The sequence below is a fragment of the Temnothorax nylanderi genome, unplaced genomic scaffold (assembly GCF_030848795.1).
Source record: "Temnothorax nylanderi isolate EJ_2023f unplaced genomic scaffold, tnyl_v1.0 TNYL_tig0127_pilon, whole genome shotgun sequence".
Taxonomy (NCBI): domain Eukaryota; kingdom Metazoa; phylum Arthropoda; class Insecta; order Hymenoptera; family Formicidae; genus Temnothorax; species Temnothorax nylanderi.
This window is the reverse complement of record NW_027249189.1, coordinates 241,836-266,644: the sequence shown is the minus strand read 5'-3', so window position 1 is coordinate 266,644 and position 24,809 is coordinate 241,836. Positions and strand designations below refer to the sequence as shown.

The following is a 24,809-nucleotide window of genomic DNA, read 5'->3' as shown; positions in this document are numbered from 1 at the left end:
ATGAGGCCTTACCGATCACCGCGACGTCTCCGGATCTCCTAGCGCTGTGACCTTGCTTGTTTCTCGCCCAGCAGGTGTACACCCCGGCGTCGCTCTTCTTCTGTACGCTGCTGATCATCAGGGTGCCGTCCGCGAGCACCTTCTGACGCAGATCGTCCGGTAATTCGCGATTCGCTCTCTCCCACTTGATCTCCTCGATCGGATATCCGGCCACCGGGCACTTCAAACGGAGAGTCTCACCAGCGACGGCGGTCACTTTCGGGATCAGGCGTATGTACGGAAGCCCTGTACGGGAAATTTTGCGTTTACGTATTTTCCTTGATTTTTCTAGTTCGATGAGTTTCGAGCTGATGGAAAACTACGCGATAAGACCGGTAAACAATCAAATAACTGGCTGGAGAGAACATCGTTCTCGCGATTTAATAACGAAAGATGTCCAACGAAAATATTATTTTCATAATGTACCTTTCTAGATACCTACTAAAATTTAAATTTGTAACATTCTCTCTTTAATTAATGTCATATAATAATTAAATACTGATAGTATCAGACCCTAATTTCAGGAAAAATACGATCATATCACAGTTTATACGTGATGATGATTTATGGTCATAAATTAGTGATAAGTCATTAATCATTGATGCGACTATTTGATATCAAAAAGCGAGAGGCGAGCTGCATCTCTATATGGTCAGTGTTGGAGCGGCTACACTGCGTGAAATTAATTATAATTTGTCTCACATTATACACGATGATAATTAGCGGAAGGTACTCACCGTAAACATTCAGTCGCGCAGCATGTGTCACCTTTCCCGCGCGATTTTCGGCAGTGCAGGAATATTCACCTCCATCCTCCACCATGACGTGGCTTATATTGACGTGGGATATAACATCGCCGTGCACTGTCACGTATTGGCCAATGACGAACCTTGCGCAACAATCAACGAGCTTTCGATTTGAAAAGCAATTTACGGAGTAATTCGCCACGTTCGGCGAATTTGCAAAGGATAACTAAATATTCTGCGTGATACTTGCGCGTTAAAAAAAAAAGAATTTTTCTAACGTGTAATAACAGTTGTAGAATAATCGTGTTTCCCTGTCGCAACGGCAACGCGAGCAATAGCATTGCAGAGATGTGTAATAAAAGCGCGATAAAACTGAAGATGGCAAAATGATACGTGGACCTTTTACGAGGAGCGTTTCGCATTTCTATTTGTTATCGGTCTGACGCGGGCTAGACAGCTCTCAAATCGGTTGCAATCTCGTGAATCTCGGCGAGTGCAATGCGCGCCGCGAATCCCCGGTGTTATCGTTGCGCGTTACTGTTCAGAATTTGTCACGTTCCATCTCGATCAGACGCGAGAATGAAACTACGCCCGTCGGAAACTGCGTCCGGTTGCGAGCGAAGGGGATACGAGCGATAAGGGGTAGGAAGCCGATGATAAAACGGGATACAGCGAAGTCCGCGAGATGGTGGATCCTTTACGCCTATCAGTCGTTAAACTACACGTGGGGCTCGCGCATGTCACTCTTTCCGAAGCAGTATATGCCCCATCCGCACGATAAATATTCTCTCGTTTCCGCCTGGGATATTACATGCGGAATTGCCTGCACGCGTACCGCCGTATACGATCGCGAACGGCACCGTCAGAAATTATAGTTCAATTACGATATAGTGATATAAATAACGTTTAAGATGCCTCGTCCAATTTATGGTCCACCATTTTATTTTAGGAACGTCGATCCCGATTATTTCACTCCTTGCTTCTCCGAGTTTTGTTAACAACATATTAACAGTAACACATTATACATATACATAATAATAACTATAAGAATAATAAAGAAAACGGAGAATATAATGTATTTGACATTATAATATGGATATAACTCAATGTTACAAATTACACGATATTTTCCTTTCTTTCTTTCCACTTATCTTGCTCTTTTTATAGGATCATTAGTTACGCCAGTGAATTACGAGATATCAACTCTCAAATGGCGAACACGCGGAATAACGGCAAAAATGTAGGCTATTTCGGAGAATTGGGACGAGCTTACCTTCCATTAGTCGGTAAGGGAAAACCATCCAACGCCCATGATACCTGAGGTGTAGGGTTTCCTGCGGCGGAACATTTTAAGGACACGGCGGGTCCCGGCTGGAGAGTTTGCTCGATGAACGAATACAGAAGCACTGGCGGCGCGTCTGGAACGTTAACGTGTAAGGCGAGCTTAATTACGCGAGAAGGGGAACAAATTTATGCCGCTAACCGTTACCGTTAATCAAAGTTGCTAGAACACGAAAATACCTGGGAGCGATCGTTTAACGTAAAAGAAGAAAAGGGCGAACCGTGTTTCCGTGATGCGGAATTAATGCAAATTCGAATTCGATATCGCGGATAAACCAATTCCTCGCTCTTGAAAATTGTTACAAAGGTATTTATATCCGTGTTTGTGTATCCTGCAGTTCAAGCTGGATAAATATATCTAAAAATCCCGGTTGAAAAATTTTATCCTCATGCATATCTGTATTTCCGCTATGAAAATGTGGATTACTGATATAATCCACGCGAGTACCGCGACCCGGCAATAAAACGCGGGGTGCAGTGGTTAAACGAGCGAACCGTCGAAAGAAGAAGGCGGGCCAGGGTACGCGATCTCCTGGTCCTGAAAGCCGCCACGCCCAACGCACATTCGCGATGGAATGCGAGAGACAATGGGATCGTCGTTATGGAAGCGCCGCGCAGATATTTTTTCTTTTCTTCGTCGATGTTGCTCCGGAGCAACACGGAGGAAACAGGACCGACACGCGAAGTCTGCGAGCGAGCGAGCGGGAGAAGAAAATACCGCGTGAATTTTCGCGAGAGAGTACGAACTCGGGATCGACCGGGTCGATTTTTTCCAGCCGCGCCTGCAATTAAAAGCGTCGATTCCGCCGTCATTAGAAAAAGCTTCGCTGTCGCGTCGCGGGGACTATGCTGGTTCGCCACCCTCGAGAAACGGAGGAAGAAGACAGTCTCGTCGTCGAAATGAATGAATTCCCGGATTCCCGGTGCTTTTCGTGTTCGCGAATCCATGTGCAAATTGATGAATCCCCGTCTCGATTCCTCTCGACGATCATCAGCGCGCCCGTCCGTAGTCGCGTCGTCGCGGCTCTCCCACTTCCGGTCGATGAGATGGAATTTTAAGTGACGGTGATAGCGATTGATGTCGGTATTACAATATCTTGGAGCAAGATGTTCGCCGCTCGACAGGAACGTTTTACCGTTTTTACGTTGATTGTACGTCCCGTGAATAATTAATATCCATTATCATCCCAACGTTTGTCAAAGTGTGCGAGTTGTCGGGCGAAATAATAATGAAAGTCAAGTAAAAATACTGATACGCGATATATTCCTTCGCGCATAATCATATTTCGACATAAACTTCTAGGTCCTTTTTTTCCGTTGTAACGCGATCAGGATTCCGCTGCAGTAGAGTAATTGGATTTAATACTTTCATCTTTCTCTGGCGTTCGACATCGTCGCGGCTATTTCCGACGGAGCAATATAAAAACGGCAAATTAAAGCACTCGGACGTTAGTCGAATCGGTAAAAACGCGTTCCGAGCGCACACACAGAGACGGCTCCGCTCGAAACACGAGGAATTCATTTTGAGTAATTTGGCAGTTCTGTTCGCTCGAGGAAATGACTTTTCTGCCGCCGCTTCTATTCTGCTGCGTACCATAGAATTCGCGCATTTGCCCCGACGCTTGAAATTGTAGCGGACGGAACATTTTATGTGCGGCGATTATACACGATATTCCCGAGTTTCATATGTATTATTAGTGCGAGAGAAAAGAGAAAAAGAGAGAGTAACAGAGAAGCCTTGGTAAAAATTAATTTCGACGCATTTTCGGATATTAAATCATTAATAGTCACACCGACATCGATTTTAGAAAAGCAACGATGTTTCACGCAAATCTTCTCCGGCCATCAATATCAACGTGATTGAATCGATAAAGCGTTCGCTAATCGCGAGAACGCCGATAACCGGTCGTACGCGGCTACTATGCCGGGCGGATTTTACGAGCGAGAGGTGTTTGAATTTCGCGAAATGCACCTTGTACAATTTGCCGGGCGCTCACTCAGCCTCGGAAATGACTCTATTTTTTTTTTTTTTTACAGCCGCTCCGGTTCCGAGCGGGCCGCTTTTCTCATCCTCGTCGTCCACGCGCACGGCGAAATTGCATCGGCGATAGCTTTGTCCCGCTCGCTCGCGCAAACCAGGATGTCCTTGCCGTTGGCGTTCGCTCGCTCGAATTCTCTTTGACGTAAATTCCGTGCATTACTGACGCTGACGAGCGAGAGACACTAACTTCATTGTTGTTTCAAAGGCCTTTCCTCCCTGCTGGTCGCCCTACCCTGCCACCAACACTCCCCGAATAACTGGTCTAGATATACAGGGTGTGCCCGGTCACGGTATGGCGCGGGCGGTGTGGTCAACTATGTATTAACGATAAGTTCTTGAACGAATTTTTAATAGCGAATATTTCACAAATGACCTGCTCGCTCTCGCCGCGGCACTTTCTGAAATTTTCATCGTTGAATATGCCGGGAAGCAAAACTCCGGATTAAATCTCCGCTGAAACGCAATCCACCTGGGGCTAATTAAGTTCCGCTAATGAAGTTTAATTCATGAGAAAAAAACTTCTTGATATCCTACATAAAATATTCCTGTAATTAGAGCTGTACAATTTTTTCTGAACAAAAAGCGACTTTTAATTCGTCGAGGAACCTATTATTAAGGTCGATATCATGCAAGAGGTATAGACGCTCTACGTACAGAACGCATCGAGATGCTGCAAGACCGACCCGAGCCGCGAGGGTGGGAGTACACAGCTGCAAAACGAGGTAAAAGCGCGGTAAAAGAAGATCCCTCTCCGCTTCAAAGTGGGTGCCTACCCTTCGGCCGGCAGCTCGGCACGCGGCAGCGGCCGCCTCTTTGCCGAGTAATCGAGTTCTGTGTAATTTGATAGGTAGTATAACGCGGGCTGTCGATCGGTGCGCGGTGTCTTCTCTCTCGCTGGGACACCTTTGACAGCGCCTTTCGAGGATGACACGAGGGTGAAAGAGAGAGGCACAAAGAGAGAGAGAGAGAGAGAGAGAGAGAGAGAGAGAGAGAGAGAGAGAGAGAGAGAGAGAGAGAGAGAGAGACGCGGGTCAATATCCTGGCGCAAGGAGATCGAGCCGCACCGTACTAGACGTCTCCGTTATTATATGGGATCTCTGGGGATGATGCTACACTCGCGATCGAAACGCTGTTATTAGTACTTTCCGCGTGAAACCGTGAAGCACGAACGATCGTTACGCTGAGCCTTTAATAGTTAACGTATTTAATCGATGAAATGTCTCTTCCTTGCTCGAGCGGAGCGCGTCGCTCCTCTCCCGTCTAAAGTTGAAGTATCCCTATCTACATAACGTTATTTCTCGCTAAGACGAGCACGATGCCTCTTCCTCGAGATGCTTCCAAATTAGTTAAAGTACTTAATATTTAAACGAAGCACGGAGATTCTGTCGGTTATACTGTGCATAATATTCTAATTATTTCGTGTTTCATTATTTTCGACGTTTTTCCACTGGCACATATCGTACCTTTGATATTCAAGTTTGCGTAAATTTCTCGGATGTTCCTGCGACACGTAACGGGAAGACGGATACCGAAGAAAGTATTTACATACCGCCTAGTTGAAGTTCCGCCGATGCTTGAGCCGTATCGCCCTCCGACCTTCTCACAATGCACTGATACATGCCGCGGTCCTCCCTTCCGATTCCGTTGAGCTTCAGTAATTCCGATTGCCTTCCTGTCCCTGGAAGTTGCCGGCCATCCTTGTACCACGTGATAAAGTGCGGTCCAGCTTGCGGATGCGTGCCGACCTCGCACCTGAACTCGGCGTTGCCCCCTAAGTGAACACTGAGCAATGGAGGCGTTACTTCCACGTGAAGAGGCGCCGTCACGATTAACCTGGGATTGTAACAAAGACACCGATATTATTAAAATTTTAATTCATGGAATGATAATTTAGCGATTAAAGTAAAATGACGTAATTGAAACGCGCTCGTATGGATAATAAATGGACTTCGGATGATGTAAAAGAGCTGACATTTTGAAATAATTTATTTGACAATTTTTAATCTCTAGGTATTACCTGATTTCAGCGCTCGCTTCGCCACCAGGATTAGAAGCGGAGCAGCGATACACGCCGCTGTCTTCTAACGTTACCGCCTCAATGGCCAGCACAGTACCAAGGAGTCTGGTCCTGGGCCCGGAGAGTACCAACATTGGCTCTGCTCCTGTTTGCGCGTACCACCTGAAAGCGAAAGCGTCGAAAATGCTTTCAACTTAATAACATCCGTAAACTACTACGGTTTTTAGGAATTTAGGAACTTGGCTTGCATGGGATAATTTTTAGAAAGCGCCTATATTATACATAAATAAATAAAATTAGAAATATATATTAAATTTAAAATATAAGAAAAATGAAAAAAAAACTCATTTCGTTAAATGGAAATTATAAATTACTGTTAAGGATCATAAAATTAACGCTAATGTGTAAAATGGAGACAGATTCGAAAGATGTCACCTCAAATGCCGCTTATATCTCAACACGATTTCTATTGTTGTACTCATCGATCGCGCATTTATAATATTCCATCGCGTTCGCTTGCCAAGTTCGTCGCATAATCGATTTTCAACGGAGTTGCAACACGATGGGTTCAAGTGTTCGATGACAGCGTATAGACTGACACAATCTCCAAATAGTCTGCCTTGCTCTCCCTCTCTCTAGTTCTCTGTCACTTTGCCCAGTGCCCCCCTTCTGTCTCTCGCACTCTACCTCGTTGACGAATAATTTTTCATCGAAAGGCAAAGCAGTTGGCGCGACAAAGAGGCGGCAAGAGGGGCACGAAAGGGGAGAGCGGTTCAATTTCGTTGGCTTTTCGGATACGTCGACCTAGAAACGACATCCAGCAGCGTTTATCCCCAGGATCCTCTCTCTATGGAGTCACTGACAGTTCCCGATCGGACAGCACGCTCGGATTTTGAATCGTTCAGGAACATAAGGAGCGTTCTCCCGTTTTCCGCATTCATGATCCATCAAAGAATTCCGTTCAATGTTTAATTCAGACTTATAGAAATTTAACTATGCTACGAGGGAATTTTGTGAAAAATTTTCACAAGAAACAAGAGTTATGTAGACGGCATGAGAAACTGTCCAATGTACGGTGGTTCAGAAATTCACCGTATTATTCCTAAGAATACTTGACAAGTTGCAAAGTGCAATATTTCTTAATATTTTAAATTACAGAGATGTGCATGAAATATTAACCGTGTCTATAAAATGGACATTCGAGATAATAAAAGTAAGTAACTCTTCTTCTTCTGCAATGGCGCTACAGCTTAAATCAAGCCTTGGCCTAATTTAACAATTTTCTGCCATTCATCTCTTCGTACGGACTGTCCGGCTCCTTTTGTTAAATTTTTCGCAATTGTTTAGATTTTTCCGATTGTCAGCCTCACGCACAACCCCCAACCTGGAGGACCGGGTGGCGATGTTTCTTAAAGTAACTGCATTTTGTTTTTTTAGAAATAAAACATCTTAGGTTTTAATAGATATTATAATTTCTTTATGAATACATCTTTAAAAACTATTTGTAATGTTTTATTAAGATTGTAATGTGTAACGTTTCGGCAGTAAAATCACACAATTTAAATGCCCGTGTAAAAAATTTAGTTGGAAAGTTGGCCGATCGGACTTGGATCGCCGAGTCGTTAGATGGAGGAGTTCGGAAGTACGGTAAGGCGTGTCGTGAAAGTACTTAAAAGTTGCGCGTGTCCATGGGAATTCAATAAATTCCGCGGAGTTCCGAGGTAGAGGATATCTTATCCGTGCGATTTGTCCGGATGCTCTCGAATCGATTGGCTTGCGTGCGGCCGTTATTCGCGCGATATATCGAGCGTTGGGATATATCGGCATCGCATAAATCTCGCGACAAATTTACGGCATGCCTCTCGTATATGCGCGCGTATATAAATTCGCATAATGCATTCCCTCCGCGGGCGCGGGCGCGGGCGCGGAGCGGGGCGGGGTCCCGAATGCGGGTCTTAATAACGCGGTAGTATTTCACGAGCGGAATCGCCGCTGCGCGGTACACGCGTTTCGGTCCCGCGAGACAATCGACCGCCCGTCGGGGAGGGGTGGAACGACTTGAAACGTATTACGTGAATGTATTTTTCATAGAAGAGCTACGGCCCGGCTTGGGCGAACCCTGCCCGACCATGTCGCGATATTGCCAATAAATTTTCATTTCGCCGAGCATTTTGCCAGGCTTTCCGCGCGGTCCCGGAAGAAAAGAAAGGCGCGGACACGGAGAGGAAAGTGTCTTTCATTGAGCACTATCCGGGATGCAGATTGCTCTAACCTCTCCGTCCCGTTTCTCTTGAAAAAGGTTTACTTCCGAGTTTATATACGGGATCTTTCTTTATTAAACTTCTGATTGTGTGTTCAAATTTTGGGATGCGTTGGGAAAATCATTCGTTTAATTTCTATATCATTCTCCGTTTATTCTGACTACCTTATTTCTTCTGTTCGGCTCTATTGCGCAATGCACGGACAGCACAAACTGATCCCGTTTACGCAACAAATATGCAAATATTTCTCTCAGAACCGAAAGATATGTGGCATCGCGTGTCGGATGTAGCGATTCGCCACGCGCGTCAGCAACGCAGCTAGATAAAAGACCGTTTGTCAAATTCCCCGTTCTGTAAAGTGGCAAAAGATAAAGTACGGCGTTCGATTGTAGCCGTGGTGGAGAAGCCGGTAAAACTCCGCTCGGAAAACGCCGAGTCGCGAGCCGGCGAGAATCTCTCTCTCTCTCTCTCTCTCTCTCTCTCTCTCTTCTCGAATCGAGGCGACATTGAGAGCTTCCGATTGTGCCACCCTCTCGCGAGGCTTCACGATCGAGTGCTCCTACTTTTCCCCGATCAAAATCGCGCTCCTCTCCTCTCCCGCCCCGTGTTCTCTCTCTCTCTCTCGAGCACTTTGGTGCTCGTCTTTGCCCTTTTTCCTCCTCTATTTCTCGCCGAGCATCATCAGTCCTTTTCCTCTCGAATCTCATTCGTTCCGAGTTCCGAGGGAGAAAGAAGGAGGATTAAAGGAAAGGATTGACGTCCTCCGCGTGTGTGTGCGCGCGCGTAGCCGTCTTCCTTTCCTTCCCATTTACGGAGATGTAAAATGCCTCAAAGCAGCGTCGCGGACGAAACGATAGGCTCGCGCGCGTTTACTCGTCTCTCGAGTGTCGATTTTCGGCGCACAAAGGCACTCACGTTCATCTTTGTGTCACCCGGTACGGAGACGTTTCGAAAGACGATCTCCGGCAAGTGGACGGCGGCGGAGTACCCCCTTTGCATCTCTTTCTCTCTGCAGTAGCGGCAATAGCAGCGTAGGAACGAATAAATCCATTCTCAGTGCGCGCGGGTAACGAGGGACGATCTCTCGCTTCGCTTTTCCGTGAGATTACTTTGTAATGGGAAAAGCTGCGGGGAAACGCGCGCGGCACCGTTTTTCTCTTGCTACGCGCCGGTTATACGAGACTCTCTACGACGATGGACATTATTTAAATTTTAAAACGACACGGTGATTCCGTATAGCGCGATAGCGGTATAATACACGACATATTTCCTGCCTCTGCCTTTCGTTTAATATATTTCTTATAAAAAGAACAGGTAATGGTTCTTATTATCGCGACAGTAAATATATAAATGCTTGTAATATTGCGAATTAAGAGCTAATAATAATTTTTCGTAGAAAAAAAGCAAAATTATGTCATTAACATGCTTCAATTTCTTTTAGTATTGAATTAGAGATGCACTGCTATTTTCCATAATTCTGCATTTTCTTTTACGTATCGTTCAGATAAAACTAACGTTTTATTTATTTCGTATAAATACAGACATTTTATCTGAGCTTACACGCTATGTCGTGAATACCTATAGTGTTTCAACTTCGTTACATGTCACTAGAAAAACAGGGAATTAATCATTCATCACATATAGAAAAACTGAATGTTAGAAGCTGCGTTTAATTAAGATGTAAGATATGAGATAAATGTTTTCGTGAAATTTACCACGAAAGCATTTATCCATAAATTCAAGTTCTAAAATTTTATTTATAATTTGATATATCGCTAATCGCTCACATTTTGATATTACATACATATATATTTTGCATATATGTGTTAATGTCTCACATATTTCAATATTACGTATTTTAATATATATTTGGCATGCTGAGTGTTGCTCTGTATTCTTTAAATATTTTCTGTATTAAGTTCATTTTAGACGATCTATAATTCACATGAGATTTCAGAATTCTGTTTATAATTGTACATGTCGCGTATTTTGATATTACGTATATATTTTTTAATATAAATATATTTTATATATACTGTATTCCTGACTCTGCAAACGGTCTTCGTATTAAATCCACTTTAGACGATTTATAATTCGCATCACATTTCAGGCTAGAACTCTATTTATCATTTTACGTGCCGTGTAACACGATAAACATTTAAAGAATCAGAATACGCACGTATATAGAATATGTATGGAATACGTATATATTAAAATACGCGGTATATGGAATTATAAATGGAATTCTATTCTGAAATCCGACGCGAATTATTATACATGTACATCGTTAAAAGTGGGCTTTACGTGGTTTATAAAAGTAAAAATATATTTCTATTATATTTCCTGAATTTTGATACAATTATCGATCGTTTTATATAGATGCATGCGTGTGCGCGTGTGCGTGTGTCATATATTTTATATATGCTATTTATTATTAAGATTCTGGGCATATAATGTAAAAATTCCACTGAAATATCCAATAGCTACAGAAAATTAAAAATACATTTTTATTCTGAATGCTTATACGAATTGTAGATTGTTTTACAAATACATAAGTCACGTATTACACACGTTTTATTATTAATTGTAAGATGTAAAATAAGAGCGAATTAGGTTAAAAATCTCATTGAAATATCCAACAGGTATACACAAAATTATAATTACATTACATATTAATGTTATTATATACCTACATTAATGTAATCTAATACATTACATTATATCAATATATATAATTACAGTGATGTATATTTACGTTTAATAAATATTCTGAAACAAATTACATATCGTACTATTATATATGTATATATATATATATATATATATATATATGTTTCATTTTTACTATAAACGTTATGATATACGATATATGACATATGTACACACACGCTCGAGTCCAGGTGAATTTAAGATTTTAGATTCTATCGTAATATTATCGTCAAATACTTACGATAGGTATTTATCGATGTCTATTTAGTAGATTTAAAGGAATTTTTCGTAAAAACGTTGAACAGTCGTCGTCGCGCGTTTGTTTACTTCTGCCTCGCGCTCCGCGCGATTCCAGGAATCGCTGTGCCGCGAGCTGCGACCTGCAACCCGCGAACCGCGAGTTGATTCCCGGCATGGGCCGCCCCCCTCCCCCCGGGCCTTCTCGCGTCTTCCCGTCGTGCTTCGTGCTCGGGTCGGTCTCGTCAGTATTCGTCACTCTCGTCGGTCAGTCCTTCCAAAATTACGTTTTCGCGCGCGGACGTAAAAGTAAAGCATGCTAAATAACACCGCATATGATGAACCGGATGAACGTTCGATTAGTTCTCCGTGAATATCTCGCGCTCGAATGTAAAGGCTATTCTACAATTGCGTAAACGTGTTCGTAAGTAGTTGTAAGTCCTACTCCTACTCCTACTCCTACTCCTACAACCCTACGTTTACGCAATTGTAGAATAGCCTTAAGGCGCACCTCGTCCCTGCTTCACATCGCGCGGTGTGACAATTGTTCCGAAAATTAACGCGGACATTAATTGCTTCTAAACGTTAATTTATATTTCGCATTTTTATGAAAAGCGAGCCGTGTCGGGGACGCGACAGAAAGGTATCGGCCCTCGTTCGTCGCTGGCACATAGAAAAAATGTAAGCAATAAAGGCCATCGCACACAAAATGCATAGGCTGAGTTTCTAAATTTATTGCCAGCGCTGAAAATCTATAGTACACGTGACGTACACTATAGATTTTCAGCGCTGGCAATGAATTTAGAACTTCAGCCATAGCTTAGCATAAAAAGGTCATTGCACGTAACAATGTTTTAATTGTAATCGTAAGGCCGTAAGAAAATAGACCAATCACACTCGATTATTCTTCAAGCGCGAGAAGAATAATCGACTGTGATTGGTCTATTTTTTTACGGCCTTACGATTAAAACTAAAACTTTGTTACGTGCAATGGCCTTAAGGGTCGGCAGGAGACATTTATTACTGGAATCGTAAAATCCATATTATGGCCAAAATATTGAGAAAATCGCACTTTAACTATAATATTCGCGATTTTTTGGAAAAATGGTCAAAATAAAATTTTCGAGTTTTTATATAGAAAGTCGAAAATTTTATTTTGACCATTTTTCCAAAAAATCGCTCTTTAGCAGCTTGAAGGCGATGCTGCTGATTACGAATATCATAGTTAAAGTACGATTTTCTCAATATTTTGGCCGTAATATGGATTTTACGATTCTAGTAATAAATGTCTCCTGCCGACCCTTAAGCGTAGCATAAGAACCGCTAAACCAATGAGCATCCAGCCTAAAGTCGCCATATTAATTTACATAATAAGATGCTCATTGGTTTAGCGGTCTTATGCTATGCATATGCAGCCTATGCAATTTTGTGCCCTTGACTATAGTAAGCAAATCGATCGATCACAGCGTTCGAGATCGAGTTTTAAAACGGTGGACACGCGTTTTCGACAATTTTCAACCGTGATTGACCGATTCGCTTACCCGCTTAGGTTTATTTTCTATTAAGATCAGGGAGCGGCTATATAGACGGAGGAATTCGAAAGCATGATCGGCTACATTCGCCCGAACTGCCCGAAGCCTCGAACCACTCTGAACTCTTGATGAATGTGAATTCCGAAGCGTTTTACCAGAAACTGGAGTTAAACGCCAGCAGTCGTGAGGATAAACACGTTGCCCCGTCGCGAAACGGGAGGGCCGAAAGTGTGTCGTGCGCGATCTCGATTCACCGCGTGTTCACGGGATGACTGCGTAGTGCCGGTAGTGCGTAATTAGCCCTCCGGGAGTCGGAAACGCGTGCGCGCGGAAACGCGCCCGCCCGGAGCGGCCGACCGACGGGGCACGTTCGACGATCCAGTCTATCGCGCTAATTAGCGATCGCAATTAGTTATAATTGTCCGGTCGATTCGCGGTCCGCGCGCGCGCGCGCGCGAGTGAGTGAGCAAGGCGACGGCGGCGACGGAGACGACGGAGGCGGCGTTCGTCGATGGGGTGGAAGGTGGAATCGATATCGACGCGGAGAGAGAGAGAGAGAGAATCGTCCGATGGCGAGCTGCAGCGACGGCTGACGGTGAGTGCTTCTCCTTTTGTTATTAGTGTGAATAACGGACTGCAATCGCAACTTGCTCTCGAGTCGATTTAAAGGTAGGGATTTCCAGAAAAATCCTTTGATCGCTCGAAAATGGTATCGTCTCTAATTTATTAAAATTAAAAATAGTTAATTTTATTTAGAGCCTCGCAAGTTTGGCATTTACAACTTTTTCGAGTTGTGTGATGTATAAACATGTATCAGATTTATCTAAGCCCATTTGGTTATCGTCAACTAATGGTTCTTTTTCCATTTGTTTTTCCATCTCGACCATTTCATTGATTGAGGCGTGGACTTTGCCTTAAAATTCGTTCGTTTTTTTTCCTCTCCTTGATCTTCTCGCGATTGTATAATAGTGGAATTCCCTTCGGAATCCGGTAGTTCAATATGATTGCATAAACTGTATTTTATTTGGCTGAAAACTCTGTCGCCCCGCGCAAGTTGGGCGTTTGCAAATTTTTCTAAATGAGTAATGTCCAAATACTTGTCAGATTTATCTACTTGGTTATCAACTAATGGTCCTTTTTCCGTTTTTTTTTCATCTCAACCATTTTATTTTCTTCTCAATAAAAGGCGTAGACTCCGCCTTAAAACCCGTTTAGCATTTTGCTTCTCTCCTTGATCTTGCATTTTGGGTGTAATAGTGAAATACTCGTCCAGTAGTTTACTATAACTTTGAGGCTTAAAAAATTGAATAGGACGTACCACTGTATCCGATATGTTTAAACAATTTTATTTGTGTTATTACAATTTAAATCTCCATTTTTTATTGTAAATTCTTATAGCTTACATTGTAAGCTTTTTTGAATTTTTTTAAATTGGGTTGTAGCACAATGGCACGTAGCCTATGTTACTCAGGAAGATATAAGCTATCCACCAGTGTAAAAATTTTTGAAATTGATTCAATAGTTTCTAAGATTACCCTGAACAAAATGGAACAAACTTTTCCTTTTTATATAATAGTAAGGATTTTCAATTCAATAAACTGTGCACCGGTTATTTATATTATATATCAGTCTTAAAACACAAAACACAACTTTTTATTAGAACGGTGAATCTACTTAAATCGATAATCAATTTAACTTTTACGGCATGTTACATTTTGTTGGGGCGGTTGGGATGGTTAGCTGTGCGTTGAAATGTCTTTAGAGTTCCTTTATTAACTTAGATTTCTGTTTTATTTATAGCTTAAAATATTTTCTGTGAATTAGGTATTTTTGAATTCTAATAAAAAAGTTATTATCGACTTTTATGCAAAATTTAAAAAAATTGTAAAGTCGTCTTTGTTTGTATTTTATGTTTAAGACCGATATTTAAGATCGACAGAACTTCTTCTGAAACGTAGAACTTTTAGAAGCTTCCCTCCTCGAGGAGAGAGAAAGAGGGGAGTTGAATTCTATTAATTATATAAAATATAAAATTTTAGGAAATGGATTTGTAGCTCTACAGAGATGAAGCAATTGTCTCTGAAAACTGATCTGAAAAGCATTTCGTTATAAACAGAGTGAGCAAATTGTGCGATTCAGTTTTTAATTTGTTTGCGACGATTCAACTATGCCTTATATATTCAATTGATATCACATCCGATTGCATAGTTATAATGGTGGCATTTTGACGAATATTGTGGTCGCGATATTTTTCGAAGTAGACGATAAAATACACAATTCGTTTCAATTCACCGTCTGACAGTGATAATTTTCGCAATCCGTGATTCCCCAGTTGTATATTCAATACAACTGTGTCTATAGAAAGCTGAAAATTTTTTCGCATGGTTGACTGCTACATAGCCAAGGTGTAAACTGATCAATTTTTCGTAATTTTTCAATTAATATTAATAAACCATGTGCGTTTAATTCTATGCATGTGTAAGCATTAGAAGTTATAAAATTTTTATCAATACTGTAGTCATTTTCTTGTAGCCATCTTCTCCACAATCTTAAAAAAAAATGTTGCGTGCCATGTAGAATATATGCGCTCTTCAATTTTTAATTTTGTATTTAAGAAAGAATTTAATATATGGTTAATTAAAATAAGAAACTGCTTAGTGCCTTGGCTATCTGGAATACTAGATAATAATTTCGTAACTCGAGGCGCACATAATTTTTCAACTGCGTCAAAATTTATTTTATCTTTTGCTGAAAAAAAAAATTAGAATTTTAGATAACCAATACAATATTTCAGATATTAATTAAATTAAATTAAACATACGTTCAAGATTATCAAGATTACTGTCACAAATTCTTACGTTATTGTGGTGTGCAATTTCGTTGCTATACGTATATTGTCTCGCTAACTTAATCTTCCTTTAGCGGAACATCATTTTTTAAGGAAGCTTACAGAGCAACAAATTTGTTTCTTTGACAACTTTTTAGCAACAAATGAGCAACAAATAAAAATATTATTTAGACTTGGTTCTGCTCACTTTGTTCCGCTAACTTATAAGACGTTCTGATATCAGTCGGTATTTCTCGTTGAGTCACGGCGTCTCAGAAAAACACGCCCGCGACATCCATTCACCGTTTCAAAGCATAGTACTACGCGCGTAAGCGCGCCCGGGCACTCGCACGCGCGTAGGGCTAGGTCAGTTAAGCGCCGCGAGCACGTGCCGCACGATCAGCTGATCGCTTGTGCACCGTCGGCCGACTAACCGGCGGCAGCCTTGATCCCCCTCGCAATTCGAGATCGCGTCACGATCGCCAACGTTGTTCTGTCGCGTCACCGCGATATCGTACGCATGTGTAAAACAAAACGCGCCGGAAAGCCGAAAGCTTTCGCTGTACGATAGAAGCCTAAATATTCCTAACCGATCGTCGGGGAAATGCTTTCTTGTACGTGGCGAAGAATCAATTTTTTCTCTCTTTCTCATTTTCACGGTTTATATTAAAATTTGTAGAAAAAATAACTGGATACTGGCGAGATTGTGCACTGTGCACGCACTCAGGAGCAATAGAAAAACGGAATTTGTTTTTAATACTTTTAAAACTGTGTTTCGAAATTTTGATTGGTTGATTGTATGTAATTGACACATTCTCACCGCCACGACGCGACGGTAACTGGTAATCGCGCTTTACGCTTTGCCAATCACCGGTGACGGAATGAGGTGATTAAATAAATATGTCACATATATTTTTTGTGTCGATACCATATCTAAATCAATACTATAAATTCAATACTATAAATTAAGTATTTTAAGACTGATATAATATAAATAACCGGCGCGCAGTTTATTGAATTGAAAATAGTATACAAAATTCACTCAGAAATATTATTATTAAGTTACTAAGATCCAGCCCGCTCGAAAATGTCTTCTCTAATTAATTAGAATTAAAATTAGTGACACTTTGAATTTCGACAATTATAAATTATGAATCTTATAAATAAGAATCTCTGATAAGGTTTTGAATTATATTATTTAAAAAATCTATCTCTTTACTTGGTACGATAGTATCTATAAATACTTTAAAAGTGAATGCGAGTATTTTTGGGAGGGATAGAGACGACCATTTCTGTAACTCGGCAGATTATTTTCTAAATTTTCAAATAAAAAATGGAAAATAAAAGGGTATGTCCGACGAGCGCACAGCGGAGTGATAATGAATCTGTCGTATAAAAAGTGTCGTTAGAGGTCCAGCTTTTAATACAGCGAGTAACAAATTTTTTTTACAACGAGCAACAAATAACAGAAGTTGGATATTTCGAGAGCAGCAAATTCAGACAATACATCAGTAATGAACCAAATTTAAACGTGCAATGAATTTTTTTCTGGTACTTTACTCTTATAACTGTCTGCACGCTAAGGTTTTCCGCTGTTGTTTACACTTGTTTACACTTTGCGAGCAACGAAATCGGGACTAGCATATTTTGTGAGCAACAAATTCTTACGTAATTGTTACGTGCAATTTCGTTGCTATATGTATATTGTCCCGCTAACTTAATCTTCTTTTAGTGGAACATCATTTTTTAAGAAAGCTTACAGAGCAACAAATTTTTTTCTTTGGCAACTTTTTAGCAACAAGTGAGCAACAAATAAAAATATGAGTTATAATTGGTTCTGCTCACTTTGTTCCGCTAACTTATAAGACGTGATATCAAACGAGAACGTATCTCTTTTCGCGATTATTTCTCGCACGCATCCGCAGTCGCGACGAGCGATCGTATGCATGTGTATTTCCTTACAATATAGAGAATATAGAGAACGTTAATTTCTTGCCGCAAGTTCGACGCGTCTGGATTGGAAAAGAAACTACCGCAAAGTCAATATAAAGAACTTCTCTTAACATCTTCTCGATATCTTCTTCTTCGTTGAAAAGATTCTTGATTTTTACACGCGATGGGAAAAGAAAGCATAAAAAGAGAGATAAAAAGCACCTTTTCTCAACATCTTTTCGATATCTTCTTTACCTTATTTATTTCAAAAAATATTTTTCAATTTTTTTTAAAATAAATAAACGATAAGGAATTGAAAATTATGGTGAAAGCATAGCAGGTAACGCACAGTGCTTTCGCTCTTGAGGTCGCGGGTGTTGGAGGGTTTTCGCAAACACTTACCGATATTCGGGCGAAGGGCACGCTTGCGCCACGCAGACTAACGACGTCGATTCGTCCTGGGCGACGTGTACGACACCGGAGTTTTCGAGTATCACGGGAGGCATTACGCCTCTGTGATCTGTGAAGCAGAATGCAGAAAACTCGGCGCGTCACAAACAGCGTTTCTCCAGCGATGTGCACATCGGCAGTTTCCTTCGAAACTTATCGCCCTTATCGGCGTTATCGAGACTCACCTGCTATCCTAATGTTGGCCATAGAGCTAACGACCACTTGTCTCGTGAGACGGTGCATCGTGCGGCATCTGTAGCCGTTCAGCTGGTCGCTGAACTCGAGGCTGTGCACCAGAAGCTCTCCCGTGGGAAGCAGGTGGAACTTGCCATCTATAAAACGTAGCGATCGAAAGCGTCGTGAAATGTCAAACGTATCGAGAGACGTCGCGTGGTATACAAGATGTCCCGGAAAACTTGTATAATACTAAAGTATCTCTCTGTGCTATCGACTTTTTATCAGACTTGTACATTTAATCTTGAAATTTTGAAAAGACGACGTCCACTTTTTGCCGATAGAAGTAGATTTAACAAGCATTTATTTGATTACCGGATAAAACCTGAGATATAACCTGATAAAAATTTTAAATTCGAAACAGCTTATACGAATATATGCTAATATGATATTACGGAGCATTTATTTGTTTCTACTCTTTTTCGTCTTGTATTATGCATTGGGATATTTGCTCTTCGTAATCGATCGCAAAATTCGCGAGCCCGAAACAACACTTGGATAGAGTTCCGCTTGCCGTGCATATAATACACGGAATAATACACGACTTCCTAATCCCGCCGTATTATTCATATTGAATGCGCGGCGGCAATAATTGGGATCAACGTTTCCCGATAAACCGTGTCGGTTATCTTTAACGACCGCGATAACGCCACGCCCTGCCGGATTACGATATTTTCGGGCACGGCCGCACTCGGCTGCACGATAATTACGCTAATTCCCCGACTCCACCCTTGTCCGATCTACGTGACATAGGAACGCTATGCGCTCTCTCCGCTTTCTCTCTCGCTCGAACTAAGCTCTCGGGGTTTCCTTAGATAAGCCCGACCACAACGTTTAACGACCACAATTATCCTAAACAGTTGCGGAACCTGCCCTACTTAAACTTAAACCTTTTCGGAATCCTACGAATCGCGCTCTACGTGCTGTTTCGCTACTTACATCGCACACGTACAGAGGGTATACCGAGTAATATATTTGATAAGTATTAAAATTATTCCATCTTTTGTGCGATATGCAAGATAGATTCAAGTTCAAATTTACGCTGCTTTGCAAAAGCTTATTTTCGTTTTATTAGAAATATCGATTAATAATTTAATAATAGATTTAGTGGTGTTGACATAAGAGAGAATTCTTCGAAATAAAGAATATTTATAGAAAGTAGAATAGAGACGGATCTAATCAGAACTATCAAATTTTAAAGTAGGGGTGCCATTTTCACATCCCCCCGCGTACAAGAGGTTTGCTTGGTAACGTAAATCATCTCCCGCGGAAAAGATTATTCGCGAGAAAATAAATTTTCGCGGTTTCGCAACGAGATATACGTAAGGATTAAGTCGCGCCAGGAAGGTAAAACAATGGGAAACACGTGTTGCAATTATTTCACATATTCCATGTATACCGGACGCGTGATTCCACCGCGCCGGGGATTTTCGATGAAAACTTATAGTAACTTTTAACATAATTAAAAATTCCAGAAGCTCTGTATTTAAATATATAAGCAATTTCTCGTTAATTTTCCATATTACTTTATCATTATATTGAAATTTTTTTTTCTATTTCATTATTGTGCAAATTAATGAGTCTAAATAAATGTTAAATTATATTATTTTATATTTCATTCTCACACATTTTTAAGGTACTATTTCTACATTTTTATACATCTCTTGATTTTTATCTTCACAAATATCTAAATATTTCCCGATTTAAAGTTCACTACTATAGCTGGATCTTCAAATAATTTCGTTAATCCGGGCTCTCGCGGCTGCAAAGACTGATGCGAGCCCGGGAAACATTCCGGGCGGATTTTCGCGGATGTAGTAGCGCGGTGGCAATAGAGGGGGAAAAAAAAGGAATAATACGGATATAGCGACAATACGAGGCGATTTCAGTGTAGCCGCTGCTGTGGAATACGCGGTGCTATGCTGGAACTCAACACTATGGCCATCGCCTACGAGAACGAAAATTTAATATCCGCCGCGGACGCCCACGATGAAATTTAATATCCACAATAATGCGGCATCTCCTTCCGCGGCTCGCGGTGCGGGATGCGCGAGTCGGGATTGTCGGGTTCATTAGTAGCTCGCAGAGATTAATCAGATTTGCTGTAAATGCGAGTCTGCCCCCAGAAAATTGCGTACAAGAGCGCGAGATAGAAAGCGTTGTACATAATTAAACATTTCGCGTACCGCGATTTGATTAGTGGTCGTAATTAGCAGTTGGTAAACGAAGAATACTATAGTTAAATATGAAAGCCGTGTTTCTATCCGTGTACTTATATCGCGCGCGAATATAAATTCTTTCTCTCTCACAGAAGCATTATGATCTGCAAGATAATCTTTAATCGAGATCGATAATCGTAAAAGGTCTTATAATATTCACTCGGTATAATAATCTCATATTGCACGGGAAGATGTTTTTTCACGTCGTATCCACTATCGCGATTGCGTCGGTATCAGGTTGAACGTAATTCGCTGCACGTACAATACATGCCCGGCTCATGTACATAGCGATATACATATACATATGCGTGTCGCATCTATCGTGAATGGAATCGTGCACCCGGCTATAGGCTCCGGTCCGTCGAATGTAATATACCTAAACTACATAGACCATTCAGTCCACCTGACTTAGCGGACAATCTATTCAGAAGGCTGCCTTATCGCAACTGCCGCTCTTAGCTGCTCTAATGTCTCACGAACGAGCTCACTCAGCCGCGTAAGTGTATGCACAATTGTTATACGACCATAAAAGGGTAGATACTTTGTGTGCAAAACGCCTTCGTGCGCAAAAATATTGCAACTATTATAGAAAAATTATATAGGTCTGTAAACGTTTTGTCGTGCTTGAAGTATTGAGAGATATGTATTTTGATAACAGATTCTGTAACAAATTGAAATCGAATTTTCCTTTAATCGCTTCAATCTTCATTAAACTCGTTAAACTCGAGAATTCCAATTCTCTAAAATCATGAGAATGTATTTAAAAAAATTTTTATTTCCGGTATGTTTCGGTTGACATAAGTATCTGATTTTGATATGGAACTCTAATCAGAACTATCGAATTTTAAAGTAGAGGTGCCAACTTCACACACCCGTATGCGGATGTAAAAAGTTCTACATCTCGATTTTTTCTGGAATTGGACTTTAGTTTTTTACGTCGCAATGCGCGTAAAATGTTGCGTTTTTATACAAACAAAGGAATGTATACACTCGTATGTAGATTTCTGTTATAAACATTTACCTCCTTGTAGCGAGGGATATATGTAGGACGAAGGTTCGTGCAGCCAGGATACGACGCGCACCAAATCTTTGACGTAGCTGGGTATGATGCAGCGTAATATTGCGGTGCATCCCCTCGATGCACCCCCCGTCACCTCCACTTCAACTTTGTATGCCTGAGCCACCACTGCAAACAGCAATAAAATCTCACATAAAGCCACATGTTCCAGCAATCTTGTACAAATTGTAAAACAATAGCTTACGTAGTAATTTCCGTTCGCGCATATATAAATTCTTTCCTAAAAGACATTTAAAAAAAAAAACAGAAAATTGACATCCTATAATAAAATACTTTTATATTTCGCGTGGTCTGTAATTGTTACGATAATTAGGATAATTACATATTAGCTTGCCTCTCGGTTCGCAATTACATTTTACTCTTAAAATTTCGTTATCCCGTACTCGATTTTTAAAAAGAAGAAGTTAGTAGGCGCCGTAAAAAAATTACAAGTCGTCATTATGTCGGGTTAACAGCGTAACGAGACAGCGAACAAGGATTCTGTGTGTCTGCGTCTGTGTCTCTAATTGCCACCGTAATGAAAAAGCAATCGCAGTTACTCCGACAGTCTCGTTTTCAATTACACCGTCGCCGTTGCTACACCGTGAAAAGCACGTTGCCTTGTACACGGGTGTGTACGACACTATGTATATACACACAGGATGTCGCACACGTCGTTACGACGTAACCGTCGGGTGAATCTCGACGTCGGGGGATGCGTCGAGGCATGAGGCGACGCGAGCGTATAACGAACGTCTCACTCCTCCCTTCCTCTTCCTTTTCTCCTTCCTTTTTCGTCCGGCATCGCTCTCTCGCGCTCGAGAGGCACCGTACACTCATCCGGAGATTTTTATTTACGTGGAAATTCCAAGGGCGACGACCAGCTCCGCCACCGACGGTGCAGTCTGACAGGCCGACGTCGCGACGCCACGACGCGGAGGCTAAAGCCTCGGCTACGGGGGCGTTCTGAATTTCTTCTCTGTATTCCTTCCGTGCGCCCCCTTGAAGCTCCCGGACCGCACGAAGACATTGTCTCGCGTTTTTCTTCCTTTCAGCTTCCTGATTCCCGCTTTTCCTCGTTTCCACTCGTCCCGCTTTTTCGCATTTCTCACGACTCGCGTGAGAAATGTCGCATTGAATTATGATATCATCACTCAAGGGTGTTATTAAAGAGAATTTTTGTATAAAATACCGCACACAATATGTGTACGTAGATATTATTTTGGAAACAGTGTTACTTGCTGTTTCTTGATTCTTCATGTAGATGATTCTTTGTGTACAAATTTTAGCAATTTTGTTATAATTAAATCTAATAAATTCAGGTATTTAACTGTACTATAATGAAAATACTTGAAGAAGATTTATTTAAGTTGACATAAAGCGGTTCTGTGTTAAGCGCTGTCTACAATGAGAGTTTAAGATTTAAGCTTTTAACCTTAAGCCGTAAGAAATTGGCCAATCACAGTGGAGTATTCTTCCCACATTCGACTGGTTGGTCAATTTCTGACGGCTTAAGGCTTAAAGTTTAAATCTTACTCCTTAAATTCTCATTATAGACACCGCTTAATACAGAAAAGCACTTTTTATTGTCACAAGAAAATGTCTATCATTTTATGTCAAATAAAATTTCTTTAAATGTTTTATTTAAAAAGTGTAAAAATATTAGATCTAATTATAAACAAAATTGCCGAAATTTTCACACGAAGAATCAGGAAACAGCAAATTCATCGTATTGATATATTATAAGAAATAAGATCTCAAACGCGATAGGTTTTTGGAAATTTTCTAAAAGGAAAAAATGCTTACTTTTTAATAAAAAGAATGCGGTAATAGGTACTAGTCTGATGTATCCTATCTATATAGGATACTTATATACGTATATCTATAGGTATACATATACATAAATATACAACCTTATATGTTCATATGGATTTTTTTCTTATTTTAAAGTCCTGATTCGCCGTGCAACTATTTCGCACGTATATGACAACTTAAAGATTTTCGAGGTTCTCTATAATCGAACTTCAATTTTTCGCTTTCGAAATTATCACAAACGTGTCCGTAACTTTTGGCGCGAAATCGCTCGCGTAAAGCACGTCCGCTTCATCGAGCACGCGCGGGGAAAGAAATTTCTTCCGTTAAATCGAAAGAGAGAAAGAGAGAGAAAGAACTGAAAGTAAAGTTTTAATTAACGGTCACACGTCCAGGCCAGAACTTTATGGCCGCGAGGGGGTTAGTAGTTGGAAATCCTGAAAGCACCGGGTCGACCTCGCAGCTGCCACGGATTTGCATTCAGATTGCATTTTTTTTTAAGAGGTAATTACACTGCGCGACCAGAAGGGAACCTACGCGCATCTCATCTGCATCGGCCGGTGCTCGGCAAGCCTCGTTCGGTTCTAACGCCTGTTTCACACTGATTCTCTTTCGCAATTGGCATTTCTTTCTCGTACAAGCAATTGGATTGCATACATATTTGAAAACTATCGTTTAGAGGAGTGTTTCTTGCGGTATAAAAACGGCTTTGTACAGAATAGTATGGCTATAAGAAATATTGCTTCTGATTGATTAAAACAATTACACGAATTGTCTTCCGTTAAAGTTCTCTTAATTATCCACGATGGGGAACATAATTTTACAGATAATATGAAAGTGCGTTTGAATAGTTTTAGAAAGAGTATCAAATCACACTTTCGGATATCTTTTTAAACAAGAAATACGATAAGTGCGTCTAATCATGAAAACAAATTATCAGAATTATTTTTTATATTTATTTACGTATTTAACGGGTTTTGTTTTATTCAAGTCCAATCGCCAAATATTTCTTAACCAAATGGAAGCGTGCCATGTGTACAGCCGAATTCCTTTATACAAAGCCATTGCGAGATTTTGCGGCTCTCCCAATTGTATTCGGACGTACACAGCAGCGCGAGTGTTCGCTGTTCCGATTACGGCCCGTGTAAAACCGGCCCATCCACGTTTCCGCGTTTTATCACACGCGAGAGGCGACCCGCGCATCCGTCGCAATTACTGTTGACTCGCGCCAAATATCCGCGGCATTCGCGTAATCCGCTTAATAGACTTTTCCAATGGTCCGGTGCGCGGCGGCCGCGGACGGAGCTCTAATATGACAGCCATCCCGATTACGCGCTTGCTGTTCCTTAATTAAA

General features: G+C 41.1%; 1 protein-coding gene across 5 annotated transcripts in view; it reads right to left on the bottom strand.

The window, feature by feature from the left end:
* Window positions 1-24,809, bottom strand: part of Dscam2 (Down syndrome cell adhesion molecule 2) — a 91,602-nt gene that overhangs the window by 17,036 nt on the left and 49,757 nt on the right. For all 5 annotated transcript variants that reach the window (XM_071713658.1, XM_071713661.1, XM_071713657.1 and 2 more), the window contains exons 3-10: window positions 21,607-21,771; window positions 18,318-18,464; window positions 18,085-18,202; window positions 6,185-6,346; window positions 5,717-6,000; window positions 2,059-2,203; window positions 777-928; window positions 13-285 (exon numbers count right to left, since the gene is read on the bottom strand). In XM_071713658.1, coding sequence (XP_071569759.1) covers window positions 13-285; window positions 777-928; window positions 2,059-2,203; window positions 5,717-6,000; window positions 6,185-6,346; window positions 18,085-18,202; window positions 18,318-18,464; window positions 21,607-21,771 — 1,446 coding nt within the window. The remainder of the gene's footprint in view (window positions 1-12; window positions 286-776; window positions 929-2,058; window positions 2,204-5,716; window positions 6,001-6,184; window positions 6,347-18,084; window positions 18,203-18,317; window positions 18,465-21,606; window positions 21,772-24,809) is intronic.